The 21,382-nt window shown below is 41.1% G+C and overlaps 1 protein-coding gene across 1 annotated transcript in view; it reads left to right on the plus strand.

Moving 5' to 3' along the window:
* LOC117269425 (5-hydroxytryptamine receptor 4) overlaps positions 1 to 16,773 on the plus strand; it is an 83,767-nt gene extending 66,994 nt beyond the window's left edge. Inside the window, exon 7 of the mRNA XM_033646426.2 lies at positions 15,859 to 16,773. Coding sequence (XP_033502317.2) covers positions 15,859 to 15,952 — 94 coding nt within the window. The 3' untranslated portion in view covers positions 15,953 to 16,773. The remainder of the gene's footprint in view (positions 1 to 15,858) is intronic.
* Positions 16,774 to 21,382: the final 4,609 nt, after the last annotated feature.

Here is a 21,382-nt window from a genome sequence, read left to right on the forward strand (position 1 = left end):
CACTTTATCTCACTGAATACAGGAGCTGCTAGTCTAACGCTGCCTGATCAGTCATATCAGATTCACCAAAGTCACACATAACACAAAAACCCCGTTTCCACCAAACACTTTCAGTATGGTACCTTTGGAACCAACAGTAACCCTTCAGACATGGTACCTAGACCACAGTGTTTCCACCGCAAGCAGTACTCTTAAATGTGGGCAGGGTTGTTGTCACTCACTGGTCCGTCCAGCACTCACTGTATTTCCTCCTTTATCAGTCTGCACCTTGTTTATCGTCCACAGTACGGAATTTCACACCGACATTTTCAGAACAAAATAAAACAGGCTGCAGTGAGAGTCTCTGTCAATGGGATATTTAGAAATAGCGGGTTTGTGCATTTAGTCCTTTTCAAGCAAGCTCAGGGGTTTAGTGTTGCCGGAGCCCACAGGAACAATGCTCTGCTACGCTTTTTTTGATCCGATTGAGGATAATCTGGTCAAAATGAACATATATTTTTAAATGCTTTAAGATCCACTCATTATTAAAAGTGTATGTCATCCAAGAGAGACAATAAAAACTAATAGAACGGTCAAAGGTGTCACACTGAAATTGAAGGTGTGCTGATGGATTTACATTGTCAGCTCATGCATTGAGTAACATTACAAGTTAGCATTCCACCTTAAAAGTTGCCAGCAGTTGGCCCAGAGAATTAAATTATTTTTTTTCCACCTACAGCTGCTGCAAGAGGCAGCAAAACATCCCTTCTATTTATAGTTATAATTTACTAATATTTGTAAAACTCTCCACGGTATGAACGGTGGTTACATGAGCTTCAAAACCAGCCACAACTCAGCCCTGAGCAGAGTGACCGTCCTGCTAGGTACCCCAACAGAGGGGGGACCAAAAATGGGGACGGTACAGAACGGTTCCATTGGTACCATCCACAACTTTTCACAGTGGAAATGGAAAAAAAAGCGTACCAAATTGAACTAAACTGTCGTGTACTGCTCAGTGGAAACAGGGCTAAACACACTACCTATCGAGGCAGAGTTAGACCAGCAGCTCCTGTGTTCAGCGAGGTAAAATTGCTGCTTTTGTTAATGTAGTCTGGCTTTGAAGGGAGCATAAATAAGTTTCACTTTTATTTCAGCTCCCTGTTCGAAAGGGCTGTTGTTTCTTTCTTAATTTTTTCTTCATAAATTCAGTGTAACATGGGGTGAGTTAGTGATAAACAAATTGTCATTTGGAGGGTGAGGTATTCCTTTAACAACAGCGAAACACTATCAAAACATCCATTTACAAACATTCACACAATTCGTACAGTATAGTCCAAGTCTCAGTTATCCAGTTGTATGCTCAGTACTTCCCAAACACGTATTTTTGCTTAAACCTTACTATTTAAAACACCTAACAGTAGCAAGTCTGGTCAAGCACGTGTGTGTTTGAACTCTGCTCTCCACTGAGAAGAATTCAAACGCTAGATGGTGTCTCTGGAGGAAATGTATAAGATGCATAGACAGAGCGAAACCAGCTCTTCCCATCATATCCTCAGTGATGCTGTGGGAAAACACACCTTATCTCCCTTCCTCATCAGCGCTCCCTCCTCGCTACTTCAGCTCCCAAAGCGAGGAGATAAGACTGAAATTTGATTATTTAATGTCCCTGAAAGATATTAGCGCTAAATTAAAGGAACACAAACCTCGTCTGTATCTTGTGCCGATCTCTCTTAAGGTCACATTACAGATCAGATGACAGGACAGCGTTGTTATTTTGTGACTGAGAAGGAGACAAGGAATTTTAGCTATTCAAGTGGTGTACATAATGGAAACATTAAAGGGTGCGGGGAGTCTGAACTTTCATGGGTATTGACAGCAACAACAGGAGTGTACTTGAGATATCATAGTCGACAGTCGAGATAAAGTTGCTTGTAGGATGTGTGCATATGCGTTGTTATCTTGACATGATCATCATAAAACAAATATATAGATCAGTCATGATTGCAGTGTGAACCGATTAATGGTTATACACAGACATTTTAAGCGTCAAATTGAAAATGAATGAATTAAAAGCTGATATTTTTTCAGTGTTTTTTTATTTTAAAAAATGCAAAACATTATTTGTTTCCACATATCATCGCAAGAGCAGTACATTTACAGGGACAAATAAGTCCATTTGTCATCAGAAAACAATCAACAGCCTGAAGCAGTACAAACTGTTGACAGACAGGAGAAGAAGAAACAGCCAACATACACAAATGTCTACGTAAACAGAAAATAAAGCAATAAATACAGTTTATAAAGCCTCATGTGCAATGCCCGCTGTCCTTCTCAATCCCCTCTTTCCCCTAAAAGTCTAAAAATCCCTTTGAAAATCAGATCAAGCAGTCTTTCTCACGATCTCGTCTTTAAGCATGTAGCTTTTTTGATGTGTGTTTTGATCTACTGTTTCAATTTGTCAGACTGGAATTCAGCCACAGATCAAACTAACTGACGGATAACTGCAGATCTGGCAGCGTATAGGCGCCAGATGCAGTCGTGCACAGTAAGTTGAATGCATGACCTGTACTGGGCTGTTTTTAACTTGGCTTTCTTTCCCCCTGCTGCGTCTCAGGAACTCAGGCACGTTTCCAGTGAACGATCTCAAGTTTGTGGATTGAAGAAATTATAATAAATTAGTATATAAAAGTTACTAGATGGCATTAAAAGTTCAGATATATGTCGATCCAGCCAGGTTTTTTTCCAACTTTTTGTCAAAAGTGCAACAGAAGGGCAGTTGGTGGGTCTGTTTACAGCACAGCCAAGCAAACTCACGTTGTTTTAATAAGCGAGTCAGTCAATAATGATTGCAACCGAGATCTGATTTCATGCTGCACTCGGCTCGATTAAGTTCCCACACAACAGCAAACAGTGGAGTTGGTTATCTTTCGGAGGAGCTGGAGGTGTGCAAGTGTCTCCATGTTGCAGAGAAATTGCCAAAATGACCGTTTCTTGTTTGCAAACACATTTTTAATGAACGTTCATGGTCAGTGCGAAACACAGTGAAGAGTACATTGCATTATTGTGGCTTCTTTACAGTGAGAGCCAGATAAATGCTTTTAATGTGAATCAGCAGCCATAGAAAATGTTGGGTTTGCAATGTACTGCTGTGGTGGGTATCAGACACAAAATCCAAAGTTCAGGGTTTTTAATACACGAAAAGGCGGTCAGCTCAGGCAGAGGTAACCAAATCAACAGGCAAAAACACTGGTCTGAATATGAAAAAAGGTCAATCTCATGAGGAATACACACTGGGAAGAACACAGGAACGCTCACACGAAGGACAAGACAATCTAGCAGAGACAAAAGGGAAGACACAGACTTATACACTCTGACAGGGGAGATAATGAGACACAGGTGACAGCAATCAGACAATCAGGGTGGTGGGAAACTTGACAGGACATGGGAGACAAATAACAGACTTTCAAAATAAAACAGGAAACAGGGTCAGCAACAAACGTATCTTAGCCACCTAAAAAAAATGTATGCAAGTTTAAGTGTATACTATAGTGAGAATATTTTCACTGCGATTTCTTTTTTTTAACCTTTATTTTAGGATTTTCAATGTAAAACAAACTCTCAGTACAGTTACAAATATCTTCACAGGTAGAAAAACAAAAACCAAGTCCTTCAACATTGCTAGTAAAATAAAATACACATACACAGCAATAGAGAGTATACTGCTACTCAGTTAGACCATTAAAATTCACTTCACTTGAGATACTCAAGTACAGGGCTCAAAATTCTGACAAATATTTGAATCTTATTTTTATTAGAGAACTTAAACCTTTCTAAATAAAGTACATTCATCAGCTCTCTTATTCACATATTATATGTTGGTGCACAGTCTGACTTCCACATAAGTAGAATAAGTTTCCTCACCACAACCCTACCAAATGAAACAGCCTGAGTTTCATACTTGTCTGCCAAAGTTAACATACTGGTGGCACCTAGGACAGCAACTAGTAGGTTAGGTTCCCAGTTCTACTCAAAGGCATTAGAGAAACATTCACATAAATTTTTCCAATAAGTAAACAATTAACGAAACATTAATCAAATAAATAAAATAAAATAAAATAGAATAGAATTTTTAAAATAAAATGGAATAAATAAAATAGAATAGAATAAATACAATAAAACAAAATAGAATAAATAAAATAAAATAAAATGAAATAATAATCCATAGGGAGGTAGGGAGGGAAATGGTCCAGAAAGGATGAAGTACACTGAATTTAGACATTATAGGCAGTTTTGAAAAGGGTTTTCTTGAAGATGGAGAGTGAGGAGGAGTCTCGGATGTCTTTAGGGAGTGAGTTCCAGAGGGTTGGAGCAGCAATGGAAAAGGTCCTGTCCCCCCCTGTTGCGGGGGGGCAGACGGTTTGCATCAGCAGACCTAAGAGTGCGGAAGGGAGTGTGCCGGTGGAGGAGCTCAGACAGGTAGAGGGGAGCCAGGTTGTGTAGAGCTTTGTAAGTGATGATGAGGAGTTTAAAGTGAATATGCTGGGGTATATGGAGCCAGTGGAGGTTATGAAGGGGTGCGGGAGTGTGTGAGAACATGAGCAGCTAAGTTATGGATATACTGTAGTTTCTTGAGAGTTTTGGGTGATAAAGCGTAGAGGAGACTGCTGCAGTTGTCGAGTCTGGAAGTGAAAGTAGGTGCTTATATGGAACCGGTACCTATACAACCGATACCTACCGGACTGAAACAAAACGCACATTATGGTGCCTCCTTTTGGTGCTTTTTTAATGCTATGTCTCCCTCTATTGGACGTTACGCGTAACAGAATCATTCATCATTCATTCGTTCATTTGTTGAGTGTATATTATTATTTAAAGGCACACTATGCACCGTTGGGCGTCACTTCTGTTTATGTTCAACAATGTTATCAAACACAACGCAGCTAGCTCGCCCCCTCAACCGCCGTGACTCTGTCATGAACAAGCGATAGCTGCTAGTTACCCTGGATTTACACACCTGTTCAAGGGATAGTGCACCCAACATGAAAATTCACCCTTTATCTACTCACCCTCATGCCGATGGAGGGTCAGGTGAAGTTTTGAAGTCCTCACAACTCTTGCGGGGAGAGGAGGTAGCAACACAACTCCATCTCATGCAGGCTGATGGCGCCCCAGATTCAAATGTCCAAAAACACATAATTGAAACCACAAAATATCTCCATACTGCTCGTCCATAGTGATCCAAGTGTCCTGAAGCCCCGACATAAGAAGTTGTTCAGAAAAACGTCATTTGAACTCTGTTTTTAGCCTCATTGTAGCCTGTAGCTCTAACTGCCTCTCCGGGCACCGCGTTCATGTGTGTGCGCTTGCTTTTGCTGGTCTCGCGCTGGCTGGTTCTGCCTGGACCCAAATGTTTTTGTTGCCATTTGCGGAGCCTGGGCTGCCTACAGACACCAGACTTTAATAAAGTTAATATTATTGTAGTGTCTTTTATTATATTTTAAAAGTGTTAAAATAAAAACATTGTTTTTATTATAATTTAAAACTGTTGTACAAAATACTCACACACTTCTGAAAGGTGGCCCATTTGTGCCACTTTTCAACCTCCATAAAAAAACCCTCATATTTTGAGGTATCAGTTCAGGCACCGTTTAAGCACCGGTACCGTTTTAAAAGAATCTGTTTGGCACTGGTATCAGGAAAAACCCAAACGATATCCAACCCTAGTCATGAGTCTCTGCAGCTGAAAAGGACAAATCTCATTGTCTAACTCTTCACACAACTCACTCCCCCAAGACATAAGCATTTAAAGGGTTGATTTGGATTCACCCGAAGTCACAAAGTAAGACAAACAAACTAAGTGATTGAGGCAGCAGTAGACCAGCAGCTCCTGTGTTCAGCAAGTTAAAATTACTGTTTTCGTTAATGGAGTCTGGTGGCTTTGACGAGAGCATCCCCTGTTGGGAAGGGCTGTCTGTGGCAAAGTAAACAGTGAAAAATATTCAAAATACAGTGCACACATAAACTTTTTTAGGTGGCTTAAATTTGTTTTGTTGCCCCCCATCCACAGCAGTAAATTGCTTAGCTTCTGTGTCAGTACTCCTGCCTGCTTCTCCAAACTGGGGGTGTACCAAACGACAACTACTGTATGTTATACACTGACCATGGATAATGACCTCAAACAACCCCACTTCAAAAGATCCAAACAATCCCTTTAATGTGATTTAATTAAAACAGTAAGGCTGAAGTACAAGAATTCGTCTGAATGTGTAAATGAAGGCAGTTTGAATCCAGTGTGGGAATGGGCAACTCTACCACCCAGGCACCATGAAAACTACTATATAAAGATGATATTACTGAATGTATGGCTATAGCTAACAAAACGCAGACTATAAATAGCGTCACAAATGGGGTTTCATGTCATGAAAATCCTACACAAACAACCGTCTGCTGTCCTCGCCCCTGCTGCTCACAGTGTCAGAATAGAAACAGAACATATTTGAAGATTCCCATGAGAGGAGTTAGCAAAACACCGCAAGTCGTTTCTGCTCTCTCTCCCTCTGACCGCGCACGAGGCTCCGCTGTTCCCTACAAGTTTTTATTTTTATCATAACGGACAGCTGACACAGCCGCACAAAACGTTTCACCGCCCTCAAACTGAAGAAAATTATGGAAAATGACCAAAAAGCACACACGTACTGCAAGAGACACCCCTCTCACCTTTTCCTTTTTTACCCCCAAAATTGGACGGCGAAGAAGCAGAAAGTGAGACAGATGAGAGGAGACACATGAGGGAACGCTCCGTTGGGAGTTGACCACTAATATCTCTGGACAAAGCGTCAGCGCTGCGGTTTCTTCATGAAAGTGATGTTATGAGATTTGATTGAACATGTGGGAAAATTACAAAACACAGGGAATGTTCTCTTATGGGGGCAGGGGGTATCTGTTCCAATTTTTAATGCTATAGATTGAATTGAAGCTACACTCGTGGTCAAAAGCTGCTGCTGGACGTCAGAGGGAAGATATGTGCAGTGTGTGGGGCTCATATGTTTAACGTGTATATGTTTAAGTGTCATGTATCATCTGATATACGAAGTCAAAACATCTACTTGGGGCCTCACAGAGAAGATTTAAGGATAATACGTCCGTGTTTTGCTTTTGAAGAACACCATATAAGTCAGTCCAGCCAAGTGACCCGTGTCTCAACTGAATGAGAATTCGAATTTGTGGTGATAAGAAGTATAAACATCATCTTTGCTCTCTAAGCAGTATATTAGTGTTTTGATCCAACTGCGCATGTGAATTTAAATGTGAGTCTTAAGCTGCTGCATGAATCCAAAATGCTCCCAGATGTTTAGGAAAGCATTAATTTAATGATGCTGAATCACAAATTTGTTTATGATTGACTTAAAATGGTTTTTAACTTCATCCCTACAAAGATGTTGCATGTAGTTTTCACATAATGTCGTGCGGGGTCATATCTCTGGAATAAGCAGGGCTTTGTTTTGACTCATGAAGAGCAATAGATGAAAAAAATAAGTTCGCAGGAGGGTCTGTTTGAGGATTTCTGCATGACAATTCGATTAAAATGAACTCAATAAACTTGTAATCTTCCTCGAGGCAGTGGGGACAACTGTTGCTGGCAGACATTTTTTTGCTGACTTGAATTCCCTCCTTACAGTTGTGTCAGGATGTCCAGATAGACGTCCTTATTCCTTCAGATCTCAGCTGATAATTGTCAGATTCAGACCTTGTCGTCAGTATCAGACTAATCCAGGTCTGCACAGTGCAAACAGGAAGGGCAGCATAGCATGACTTTTACATGATGCAGATGTGCCAAAATGTAAACACATATGCTGAAAAAAGACAGAGGTTAGTTTAATATTCAGACATTCAGCCATGTTCAACCTCTTCACCAGGCTACTGTAGTTATGCAGAGTGAGATGGAGCTTGGCTTGACATTAGTGTTAGGGTCAAAGGGTACAGATGACTGTGAGCCCAAGGCCGGGGAGGCATGAAAAGGTCAATGGCTGACCTTTAAATTAGATCAAGTACAAGAGTACAATATCATGGACAATACAATTGTATACAAAGCTACAGTGAGGATAATATTATTAAACTAGAGGATCTAAGACATCCACTGGTATCAACCATGTTTTGCAATCTTGAAGGAAAGGGGGCCAAATAATGCTCCAAAGCTATTTAAATTTTGGCGAGGGAAAAAGGAAGGAAGCCATTTTTCTTTTGTATTTCTGCACACTGAGGTCCCTTAACAGTCTTGTAATTCCATAAACTAGGTATGACTGGAAAATAGACAGTTGTCAGCAATGTAAGGGTTAATCCACTAGTAGGTGTGTTCCAAGCGGTTTTAATGCACGACGTGGGGGCGAAGAACTACCCGACGAAGAACTACCCGATGCACTTCGCCTCTGCGAAGTGCATTAAAACCGTTTGGAACACACCTACTAGTGGATTAACCCGCTTATACCATGGTCATTTGCCAAGAATATAGGAATAAAAGGATTCGACAACTTTTGGTGAAAGTTTCGTACTCAAAATCGAAAGTTTTTGAAGCAAGAGCTTACCATTGTCATGACAAGGAATAAACTAGTCCCTTTTACAACCACGGCAGTTACAGTAGTCACAGTAGGACAGGATGAGGCTCAATCGCTTTAACAAAGCCAAAAGTATTAGTAGTAGGCATCCCATTCCTCAAAATCCTTGTACTCTCCAAATAAGTTAAAATCAGTCATTTCTGTTTGTTTTTTCCCTCGAATGTTGTTTGACGGCTGCAGTGTTTTTTTTCCCTCGGCAGTTGACAGTTTGACAGCTGCGCTTGTTAATGTTGCTATGGTTACAGGCTGGTTAGCGGATGAATTTAGACAGCTATAAAGTTTAGCCAAACTACGTGTGCATTAAAGGGTTTTAATGCATACCTGCCGACCAATCAGAAGAGTATTCACCCAGACTATGGTATAAATAGTCTTTACACTGTTTCAGTTCTGCCCACAATTTGACTAATATTTGATTAAAGTAGTATTTTTTTCATGATTTGATCTCATGATGTAATAATAACTTTAGGGCTGTAGTCAACCACAGAAAATCTTGGTACTACAACATGCTAACGTTATTTGCACAAGTCTGTGGCGTTTGACATTGTATAAATTAGCCTAGCGGCTAGCAGACTTTTCCTCTTCTCATATAAAACCAGGCACAACAGCAACATTTAACAAAGGTAACGGTACATAATTTGGCTCCATTACAACTCACAAGGTTCACTGACAAAACAACTGTCTTATACTAAACACGTTTCCCAAGCAAATACAACATGCTAACGTTATTAGCACCAGCCTATAGCATTTTACATGGTATCATTAGCCTAGCGACGAGCAGAGATTTCCTCTGCTCATAAGAAGCCAGGATAAATCCCGAAGTATAAACCCCTGAAGGATAAATCACACACAACTTAAAATGCTATTTTAGTGGAGGCTTTACTGTCTTCATCTATTGTTTCTTATCTGTGAAATACACGTAAATACAAGCTTCGTTTCCACTGAGGGAAATGGTGTCAGTATACAGAAACAGACAGGAGGTTAAAAGGAGGAGGCAAAAAAATGTTGTTCCTGTGTAACAGCTTCAGGTTTAAGATGATATGGGATGTGTCATGTATGCAGCATTTAAGTCCAAGACAAATTTTCCTGCAGGGGCATTTTAGTGTATCGTATTCTGATTTCATTAACTGCTTAAAGTTAAAGAGGTCTTCTGCTTGTCCCAGAGTCCAGGCTGAACACTAAAGGGGACAGAGCTTTTTACAATCAGGGCCCTGAGGCTTTGGAATAACCTGCCTGAGGATATAAGGCTGTCTGAGTGGGTCCATGTCATTGGTTCGACAGCCCATTGGTTCGACATCCCATTAGTCCGACTGTCCGCAGTGCTGAATGGCTCGCGGCGGGCTTATGGTGCGCCGCGACCGGCTTGAGGCGGAGCAGGCTCACGGCTTATGTGTTTGTCACTTTCTTTTTCATTTTAACCCACACCATGATCTTTTCCTGACCCTAACCAAGTGGTTTTTGTGCCTAAACCTAACCAGACCTTAACCACAGGGCATCATGATGATTTCAGAACGGACTTCAGAACAATGAGTTTAATATGGTCGGAACAATGGGATGTCGAACCAATGGGCTGTCGAACCAATGGGCAGTTCCCGTCTGAGTCACTGGCTTCATTTCAGTCTCTCCTAAAAACACACTCTTATCGGAAAGCATATCCTGAGTTTATCTGAGCTGTCTATTTTATCGCTATCTTATTGATTTTGTTTCCCATTTATTATCTTGACTTCAGTTTTGGCCTTCCTTGTTTTATCCTTTGCTTAGATGAAATTTTATGATGTTATTTGTTTTATTCTCCTTGTGTTTTAAATGTTTTGAAAGGTGCTATTCAAGTCAAGTTTATTATTATTCTTATTATTATCAAAACCATGCAAGCTGGTTTGACACACTGTTGGCAGTTTACTGAAGGGTTTGTGGGCAATGAGTTGGTCAAATGTTGGGTACTGTAGTTTTAATAATGTGTACAAACAGGAAATACTGACAGAAAAATGTACAACCTACCGCAGTTTGACACCTCATTGCCCAGGGTTACTTTGTTTTCCAAGTCAAGACTAAAACCTTTTTATTGAGCACATCTGTAAATCGTTGATATTTTTAGCGTCCACCATTTGTTTTTCCTGACAAGATTCACCCTGGGCAGCTCAAACCACCAAGTAAAGGTCAAGGAAAGACTGTGGTCTGGGTTCAGTACTAAAGTCAGCCTAAGTTAACTCCATCTTGAATCTTGAATCATGTTGACATCTTTTACTACAGATTTTTTTTCTGACCTTAATCGAGAGTTTTAGCATCCCAATCCAAACCACACCTGGGACACAGGAAGCTAACCCCGCTCTCTTGTACTTTTTATTCCCAACAATCCACCCCAAGCGACACTTCCTGCATTGGAACAAAATGCTGCCGCAGTTACATTTCCTCCAAAACAAATTTGCCAGAGCAAATTAGTTGTGCTTGAATGTAATTTGTAGAGGACATGGTTTCATGTTTGTGGTGAGGTTTCTGACCTCAGACTCTCATTCCATGTTTGTTTGTAATCCGGATGCCTGTTTCCCTGAATTTCCTCCTCAGTATTATCTAATGCTGATCCTCTCCCCTGGTGGCTGCTGGGAGTCTCTGCCGCGACTGTGTGTGTGACAGACAGACGGACAGACAGAGAGACAGACAGACAAGAGTGTGTTTAGAGTATAAACACACTCGCTGGACAGAAAACACACAAAACAGAGGAGCAGAAGTTACAGAACATTTCTGTTTATAGTTCCCCCCCTCGCCTCCGCACTCTGGATATGCCTCCACATGGGACTCTGTGCATGTGTGTGCTTGTGTGTGTGTGTTCCTGTGGTTACTGTGGTGAATGGTCTGCTAACAACAAGGTAATCGCAGGGACTGACCAGGGGGAATCCACCCGGACTTCCGTTCAGGTGTGTGTGTGAGTGTGTGTGTGTTTTCTAGTTGCGTGTGAGGTCCCACAGTCTTCGCACTAAGGACACATTATTAAATTCTTCCACAGTCGAGGACTTTTTGCCACTTCAGGCTAGTTTAGGATTTCCATTTGTTCTTGGATTGAGTAAAAGTTCATGTATAGTTTAACCAGTGACACACACTGGTGGAAAGACACACTCCTCTCTGTTCTCTCTGTGGAACGCTCAACTGCTTATTACTGAAAACAAGTTAAAGTGAATGGGGCTACATGGGTATTGTTAAGATTACTACTGTTATCGATACTCCTTATCAGTTCAGTGCTCTATTGATACTCTTATCTTATCAGTTCTTGTTTATTACTAGATTGGTTTTTAGAAGTTTAGGTTAGTTTCATTCCTCACTCCCTGAGGGGCTGTTTGTCTCAGCTTGCAGCTAAGTTTACAAGAATTTGCCTGATTTTAAGATAAGTGGCAAACTATGCAAAACAGTTTATACTTCTTGAATATGTGCATTACTCTAATAAACTTTACAGTTTGGCTTTGGCTTCATACTCGCAAAGGTTTTTTTTGCAGCTGCAAACTGCAGTCGTCATCAACTCGAGTCTCTTCACAGTAGCCTTTCTGCTCTGTTGTGCTCTGGGGGGCACCCAGTAGCTCACTTGTACCCCTTTTTCGGCAGTTACGGGTCGGCTTGGCTTGATTTGGTTTGGTGTGGGCCATCAGCCCAGCACAGCAGGGATTTGCTTTCATTACAACAAGGCTACCGTCTTGAAGGTGTGTCTTAAACTGATGATGGCTTGTCTTGAGTGATGACGTTAAAAAAGCAGAGTGCTGATCCACAGCTAAGTCTCCTGTTATTTTTGCCACATGTTTTCCCACAGCAGGGCAGGTAAAAGAAGTTTACCTGTTGGAGGTGAGCTGTTTGCAGAGGTGCAGTAAGAGCCTGCTGTCTGCAGCTCTTCGTCAACATCTCACTGTGGCTGTTTCTGCTTTCACTTTCCTTCCTTATCCTTCATTATTACACTTGTCTCTATTGAAGAAAAGCCACTGAGATAGTTCCACTAATGCAGTGATAAACACATTTGATTTCTTATAGATTTTTCACAATAAAAGTCAGTCGTTATTTTGTTCTGTATAAACTTTTATTGTGAAGCAGCAAAATAAGGAAATGTTGAGTTTTCAAACAGCAACTTCACACAACTTCTAATACAGCTGATAGCGAACTTGAAACAGTAAAATAAAGCAGATATCTAAAGTAAAAAGAGGACGCAGGAGCGAAACTAAACTCCAAACCACAGAGATTCAGTTAGAAGCTACAAAAGTACAGAGACTTTTAAAACGCCTTTCTCTCTGGTCTCCTGCAGACAGAGGTGAGTAGAGTCTCGCAACACACACACACTTGTTTGGAGAAGTGGAGTCGTTAGAGTTGGCTGTGGTTGGCAAGACGTCACCGCTACCTGCCTGAGGGCAGGTGGCCTGGCTTTTGGACCTACTCTTGAGAAGGTCCATCGGCGGTGTAGCTTAGTGTGGCATGGAGCATCTAAACTGACAATGGAAACACAAATCGGTGCAGCATGGCCAACAGTGACTATGGGAAAAGGGTACTAGTAGAGCTGGCACCCCATGTACAAAGGCTATGTCCTTGCTGCAGCAGCCATGGGCCATGGGACCCTCTACCAATTGTTTCTTTCCTTGGGCCATCAGAACTCCTGACTCCACCAACACAGACACCATAGAAAACTACCATAATCTGTCTTGAATTAATTGCACTGACCAGGAGTAGCACTCCTAATTTCATTGTACTTGGACAATGGCAATAAAGGCTTTCTATTCTATCTATCTAATCTTCTTCCTCCTGGAATGCTGCTCACAGTCTGGCACCTGGCCGCTATTGTAGAAAGTCCCAACCTTACCTGTGCGCTTTTCCCATAGATTGTATAATAAGGATGGACGACATGACAGCAGCTGGTATGCAGTATAGGTCATAAACCCGCCTGCTCCATGTTAGCAGATGGGACATGGGCCAAACTAAAACATCAAAGTACACATCAAATAAATTCTTACAGAAGATTGTTTCTGTTTTCAGGTAGTTCTTATCATGCTGATGTATATTTAAGAGTTCATTTTTCTCGTAAGTTTGGTTTTTATTAGTTGTTCGATGCTATACAAAGAGCGTTTGATGTCATGATTGACAGCTACGTGTGCTAATCTATGTGCTTGGGATCAAATGATTTGTCAGACAGGTGTTTAGGTGGAAACTTGATCCTGTGGGGATCGCTACTGCGCCGACTTTGGCTCCAAATGACATCACCAGCAGGCGAATCTGGGATATTTTGGCTTTGTTTGACATGTTGTCCATCTTTATAGTCAGTGGCTGTGCCCAGGAATGTCCTGAGCACAGCTAAATAAAAAGAAAATAAGATTGAAGCAGAAGGCAGAGTCTCTGCCACACACTCGTAGTGGGACATAAGTAATAATTGAGAAAGATTACTTCTGTATTTGAAACAATAAAACTGTCCAGGCTGTAAAACCACCAGAACATTGTGGACAAACATCCACTCAGATTATAAACAAATAGATCTTACTGCTGAGCTTGGTCCACGGACCAAAGAAAACATACAACACACTGAATCACTAAATATTTTTCCTGTTTGCTTTGTTAAGTATTTTTATCTTTGTACTTTAAATAAATTGTGGCTGCAGAAACTAAACACATGCTAAAATGTCCCTCTGACATTTTAAACCATTACTATCTGCTGTATGCTTCAGGGTTGTTGTTTTTTTCACCCCATGTCTCCCTCCTCTTCCTCCCTCTTCACACAGGACTTAACTGCCTACCTTGAGAAGAATGTCGACAGTAGTTCCCAGTCGCTTTTTTTTTCATTTCCCATGCCTCCTTCCTTCTCTGTTCCCACTGACTCTGCCACAGAAACTCCTCTCTGCTTTTATACAACTGTGCCTTGACCTTAACTTTTCCTCCTGACCTTTTCTTACAATATCAATCAAATCTGTTTTTATTTGATTATTTGACTTTTTTTGCTATCTTATGTTTGGGCTTTGATTTGTTTTATTCTTACTGTGCAAGTCCGTGTGGTAATAGATGTCCTGACATCCGAGACAGATTAAAGTCAGTGGGAAAACCCTGTAGGATGGCCTACTTATTGTGCAACTGTGAGATTAAAAGAATTAACAAAATCAATCACGCATGAATCAATACGTTTAAAAAAAAAAGTCAATAAGGCTTATAAAAGATTGCTAGTGTGTCCCAACCTACTACAGTAGGGGCGGGAGAGAAAATCAATACAGCAAACTACTGAAATATTTTGCTTTGCAATATCTAATTGATACACAGATGCCTATATCAGTTTAAAATTATATAAATTATTAATATTGCAAATACAAATTAAACTTTTAGTAGCGTACTAGAAGAATAAAATCAAGGACTTTTTCAGGCCACCAGATACATTTTACTGCAATAAAAATGATTGAAAGGAGATGAACAGACTGAAAACTTCATCTTACAGATGCTGACAAAGTTTTCCTTTGGGGACATAATTTGCGGTTGTAAATCACAATTTTCTGGCTCAGTGAACACAATAAGAGGAAGTCCACACAAAAGATTTAGTTAAAACAAGCATAATTTATTAACAATGGAGTGTGTAAATCAGCAAATTCAGTAGTGACAGCCGTGCATGGATGTGTGTCAAGTGTGCTGTAGAGGTGTTGCAGGTGCAAAAGGTGCAGAGCCGCTGGTTAACACCTACCTGGGGCAGCTTTTTTTAGCCTGGAAGGCCCAAGTGAGCTTAATCAAGGCAATTGTAAAATATCATTTTGTAAATCTAAATCTGGACAATCATCTTTTTCCATTAAAGGCTGTCAACTGTGATTTAAAATCCTTCACAACAAAGTTTAAAGGCTGGCGAAAAGCAAACCAGAGCTGTACCCATTCTTAGCTAAATGTGCTCAAACTTTTAAAGGGTATTAGTGTAAGTGTTTTGGCGTATTGTGCTATGTGTACTTAAGTATATGTATTGTGGGTTGTTTACTCTGTACTGGAACTATGATAAATTGCATCGTCCCTATCAAAATAAAAAACAAACAAACACTATACATGTTCTTGCAATACCCAGCATATCCCAAATGTTTAATATTGCAACAATATCGTATCGTGGCCCCTGCCTCTGGTGACTCCCACCCCTAATATAGAGACGTAATTACAGAGTGTAAATACATGGCACATGTGTAGAAAAAAAGCTAAATAAACTAAAAATGGGGTGCAATTTCATGAAAATTAAAAGGACGAGACATTTATCAGTATTGGGCTTGTTAAAGTTGACTTAAGTCTGTCTCTTTTTCAGATTGTCCTTCCTGCCAAACCGGAGCTACAGCGACAACGGTCGGACAATACTGGCCAATGACCAGGAGTCCCAGGACTCTCTTGGACCACTATGAGGGTGTCTTAACAGAGCTGTGACACCATCAGCTGATGAGGGGGACTAAGAGATGGAGACTTCTCGACCTCTGTGATCTCAACAGGTGGCTGTGAGCTGACCTGGCCTGAGGAGGTTGTCTTTGGAAATGCACTCTATGATCCAGCATCATCATATGACTTTCTTTAAAACGTATGTTGATGCTGTCCAGAGTTAGAGGCACTGTTGCTGAGCATCAGACCAGCACAGAAGGTCAGATCTGAGTGACTCAAAATGAGAAAAAAATGAACCATGTTGGTGCAGAGCTGAAGTATTGAGTGCTTACGGACTGAAACACACTGCCAATATGTCTCCAGGTTCTCCAAAACCCAAAGAGTGTTTATTCTCAGTCGAAACATCCGGATCACAGGACGTGAGTCAACATCGTGCACCACAGAAAACCACAGCAGACTACAAGCCAAACTTTGGTTAACATGGTTGGCGACGCAAGAGGCCTCTTCTGCTTTTTAACCTCTGTGATGACATCATAGTTGTAACTACCAGCTGGTCACACAGGTGACTGCAGGTCTCATTAAGTCCAGTTTATTGTTTGTATTCTTGTTTTTTACCAGCATCAACTGCACTCTGAAACTGCTGAATGTAATGTCAAAAGTGGATGTTTTTTTATTCATATCCTTCATGTCATATTCCATTTTGAAACAGTTACAAACAAACACCAAAGGCTGAGGACTTCACAGTCAGTTTGTGATGAAATACAGCATCATACAAACAGTTCTGTCATTGATCGTTGTGATGAAACACTTGCCTAAACCTTTCATGGCACATAAAATATTGTTGCACTTACCTCTGTGTTGAATTGTGTTGCATCTTTGTTCACACCCAGCTGTGATGTTGTTGTGGTAGTACAGCTCTACATCACTGCAGCATGGGAGAAAGCTTAACTGCCAATGTTCACATCACTCTTCCTGGAGGGAGCGATTAGGACATATGTAGGAATTTACTAGGGGGAAGGCTTCACAATGGGGAAGAAAGGTGATTTCAGTAACTTTGAACGTGGCATGGTTGTTTGTGCCAGATGGGCTGGTCTGTTGGGATTTCACACAGATTTCCTGTCAGCTAAGAACAGGAGACTGAGGCTCACCAAAACTGGACAATAGAAGATTGGAAAAACGTTGCCTGGTCTGATGAGTCTGGATTTCTGCTGCCACATTCAGATGGTAGGGTCAGAATTTGGTGTGAACAACATGACAGCATGGATCCATCCTGCCTTGTATCAACGGTTCAGGCTGCTGGTGGTGGTGTAATGGTGTGGGGGAGATTTTCTTGGCACACTTTGGGCCCCTTAGTACCAACTGAGCATGGTTTAAACACCACAGCCTACCTGAGTATTGTTGCTGACCGTGTCCATCCCTTTATGACCACAGTGTACCCATCTTCTGATGGCTACTTCCAGCAGGATAACGCACCATGTCACAAAGCTCAAATCATCTCAAACTGGTTTCTTGAACATGACAATGAGTTCACTGTACTCCAATGGCCTCCACAGTCACCAGATCTCAATCCAATAGAGCACCTTTGGGATGTGGTGGAACGGGAGATCCACATCATGGATGTGCAGCCGACAAATCTGCAGCAACTGTGTGATGCTATCATGTCAATATGGACCAAAATCTCTGAGGAATGTTTCCAGCACCTTGTTGAATCTATGACACCAAGAATTAAGGAAGTTCTGGTCCAACAAGCAAGGTATACCTAATAAAGTGGCCAGTGAGTATATTGTAATTCTGTAGCTGCAGATCAAATATTTCTTTCTCTTGCAGGACCCACACAGTGAAACATGAACCTGCAGCTGGATGAAAACAGCTGGAAAGCACCATGATGAGGCTGAGGAGACAAACCCTTCTAAAGAAAATGATCCTGAAGATGGATACCTTTGATCCTCAAATCTAAATAACACTTCATATTTATGATTAAATATATCCAACAATCAGTTTTGTAAACATTTTGGCAAACAATATGAATATGTTCCTCATTAAACATGATAAGCACATTGAGGCCAAGGTGAATATGAAGGTCTGATGTCTCTCAAATGACGAGATTTGTCTGAGTCTTTGATGGTTCGACTGTTTTACTGCTGCATTAAGTGGTTTATGACCACTAGAGATCACTTTTCACTCTCACTTTAGCTCTGATTTGGTCTCTATTTTCTATCATTTTCTAGCTATTAGTTTTGGCTCCCTGCAGTTTTGTGTCTGGCATGTAGCGTATTCTAAGAGCGAGTTCACTTACAGGAGGCCTGTGAGAGCCAGGGCTTGGAAAAAACAAAATAATGAACAAACAGTGGCCAAAAGCTGCTAAATACAGCTAAAATCGATGAGGAACTGCAGAGCTGGCTGTTCCTCTCACTGGGTTTGTCAGCACGAGGGACCCGCTCACATTACTCAGCCATGTGATTTGAAGGTAGATTCAAAAATGTCCTTATTACAGATTTAATTCTCTGATGTTTGATGCTGAGTTTATATATTTAAATTCAGTCTGTCTCAATCTGTCTGTCTATCACAACACATTCAGGAGATCGACACACAGAGGTGTGATACCAGCCGCCTACACTCTGTCATCACATTTTCATTTCAGTGTCTCTCTGCATCTCAGCCTCAGAAAACAGCAGTTAACTCATCATCTTGCATTTTTATTTTCAATACGCAACCACAAAGTCCAGTTTCAAAGGTGACGAGCTGAATGAATGTCTTGTTACAGTGTGACAACTTTTAATAGCTCACTCTGCCCTTTATTGTTTGTGATGGAGATGATAAATAAACAGAATTTAACAATGATTTAGTCTAAATACATTTATATCAGCTTTATCAAATGTGGCAAGTCTTTTGAGCCATACAAATGTCTCCAGATCCTGACGTTAGTGCCGTGTTAGATCAGCGTTGGTAGAGTAATGCAGTTACAGCTCATTAAACCTGCATGAATTTACTTGGCAGGATCGCAACAAGCACAACAATGTATCCAATGAGCTGCAGTTCTCTGGGTAGAAATGCCTTGTTGATGCCAGAGGTCAGAGGAGAATGGCCAGACTGGTTCAAGATGATAGAAAGGCAACAGTAACTCAAATAACCACTGGTTACAACCAAGGTCTGCAGAAGACCATCTCTGAACCAACAACACGTCCAACCTTGAAGCAGATGGGCTACAGCAGCAGAAGACCACACCAGGTGCCACTCCTGTCAGCTAACAACAGGAAACTGAGGCTACAATTCACACAGGCTCACCAAAACTGGACAATAGAAGATTGGAAAAACATTGCCTGGTCTGATGAGTCTGGATTTCTGCTGCCACATTCAGATGGTAGGGTCAGAATTTGGTGTAAACAACATGAAAGCATGGATCCATCCTGCCTTGTATCAACGGTTCAGGCTGCTGGTGGTGGTGTAATGGTGTGGGGGATATTTTCTTGGCACACTTTGGACCCCTTAGTAGTGATGGCCTCATGAAGCCTCATGAAGCATTTTCTTTATTTTCTGAGCCCACTAGATGGCACTCTTGGTTTAAAGAGAGAGTCTCAAAGAATGGCAATTCAGTGTGTTTTAAACCTTTTGTTGAACAAAAAGCGCCATCTAGTGGGCTCAGAAATAAAGAAAATGCTTCATGAGGCTTCATCTGGCCATCACTACCCCTTAGTACCAACTGAGCATGGTTTAAACACCACAGCCTACCTGAGTATTGTTGCTGACCGTGTCCATCCCTTTATGACCACAGTGTACCCATCTTCTGATGGCTACTTCCAGCAGGATAATGCACCATGTCACAAAGCTCAAATCATCTCAAACTGCTTTCTTGAACATGACAATGAGTTCACTGTACTCCAATGGCCTCCACAGTCACCAGATCTCAATCCAATAGAGCACCTTTGGGATGTGGTGGAACGGGAGATTCACATCATGGATGTGCAGATGACAAATCTGTAGCAACTGTGTGATGCTATCATGTCAATATGGACCAAAATCTCTGAGGAATGTTTCCAGCACCTTGTTGAATCTATGACACCAAGAATTAAGGAAGTTCTGAAGGCAAAAGGGGTCCCACCTGGTACTAGCAAGGTGTACAGTACCTCGTAAAGTGGTATTGTTCCATATCATGACCCCCCAAAATACACTTTATGACCACCTGGAGGGTCCCAGTCTCTACTTTGAGAACCACTGCCCTGCACATGTCAAATATGGTGAGAACTTTCGACTCGTTTTTTATAAGCAAATACATTTTTCCCCCATTTTTGGCAGGTGAGTAACTATTTCAGTCTTTGCACATCCTATGTCATGGTATCCACATCATAACTTGAGCTCCATCTTCAGTAAGACAATATGAGCATCAAGCCCAGACTAATACTATACCGTGTGGGCCTGAAACACATTTTTAACAAGCCTTTATTGCTGTTGGCAGTGGCAGACGGCAATTACACACAAAGCCCCTCGTCAGGAAGCCTATTTGGTAACAGCAAACATGATTATCCCCGATCATTCCCTTCGCCTCTGAAAACAATCTTGGACTTGATTTGCTGGGTTGATTGGTGCTGACCCCCGAGTCTGCTTGCTATTAACCAATCAGGGACAATCCAGAGGAGATTTTCATTATTCTGTGAGCCCTCTCAATACTCACTGACTCCAACACAATCTCCTCGGGTTTACTTACTGTCTAAAGCATGAAGATCTCAAGGCTTTGTCTCATAGCACAGCAGTGCCAGAGCTGGACCCAGGTTTTCTAAAAGCATCTTGGCTCGGAGATTATTCGGAAGTTAGCAGAGGAACAGAAAATTATTTTTAACCCCATATGAGACAGGGATGCCGTATTTCATCCTTCTATGGGCCGCTGGAAATTAGTCATGTTAGTTTTTGTTCCTGCGTGAATCCAGCATAATCTGCTTTTCTAAGAGATATGTCCACTGTAAAAACATTTTGCTGTAGGATTTAAAATATGATTTTTTAATAAAGTCCTTCAGGGGATTATCATTTATCGTGTTCCATGTGGAGGTAAGAGGTGAGATTTAACATCAAAGCAATAACCGTGAGCCTAGCCAGGTTCAAGGAGGCTAAAAAAAGGAGAAGTCAAAGCATCATATTATGTCATATTATTGATGTAAAACACATGCGCCATTTGAGCACTTGCTAAAAGGCTAAATGGGAGGCACACAATCATAGAAAATAGGGAGATTCGTTTCATAGAGACAGTCGAAGTCAACTTTGGGTTGGAATATATTTTATATGAAAAATAAAGATGAGGAACACACGTCATTAAATCTGCAAAATGTTCTGCAATTATTGTAAAGATCTTAAATAAAAGACCATTAACAAAAGCCATAAGCTTTCTATTTAAAAACATTCTACTGTATACTGGCCACCATCCATTCGAGCATACCCAGAAAGTTAAAGAGCACCTGAGCGTTTTTTGT

The sequence above is a fragment of the Epinephelus lanceolatus genome, chromosome 19, assembly GCF_041903045.1.
Source record: "Epinephelus lanceolatus isolate andai-2023 chromosome 19, ASM4190304v1, whole genome shotgun sequence".
Taxonomy (NCBI): Eukaryota; Metazoa; Chordata; class Actinopteri; order Perciformes; family Serranidae; genus Epinephelus; species Epinephelus lanceolatus.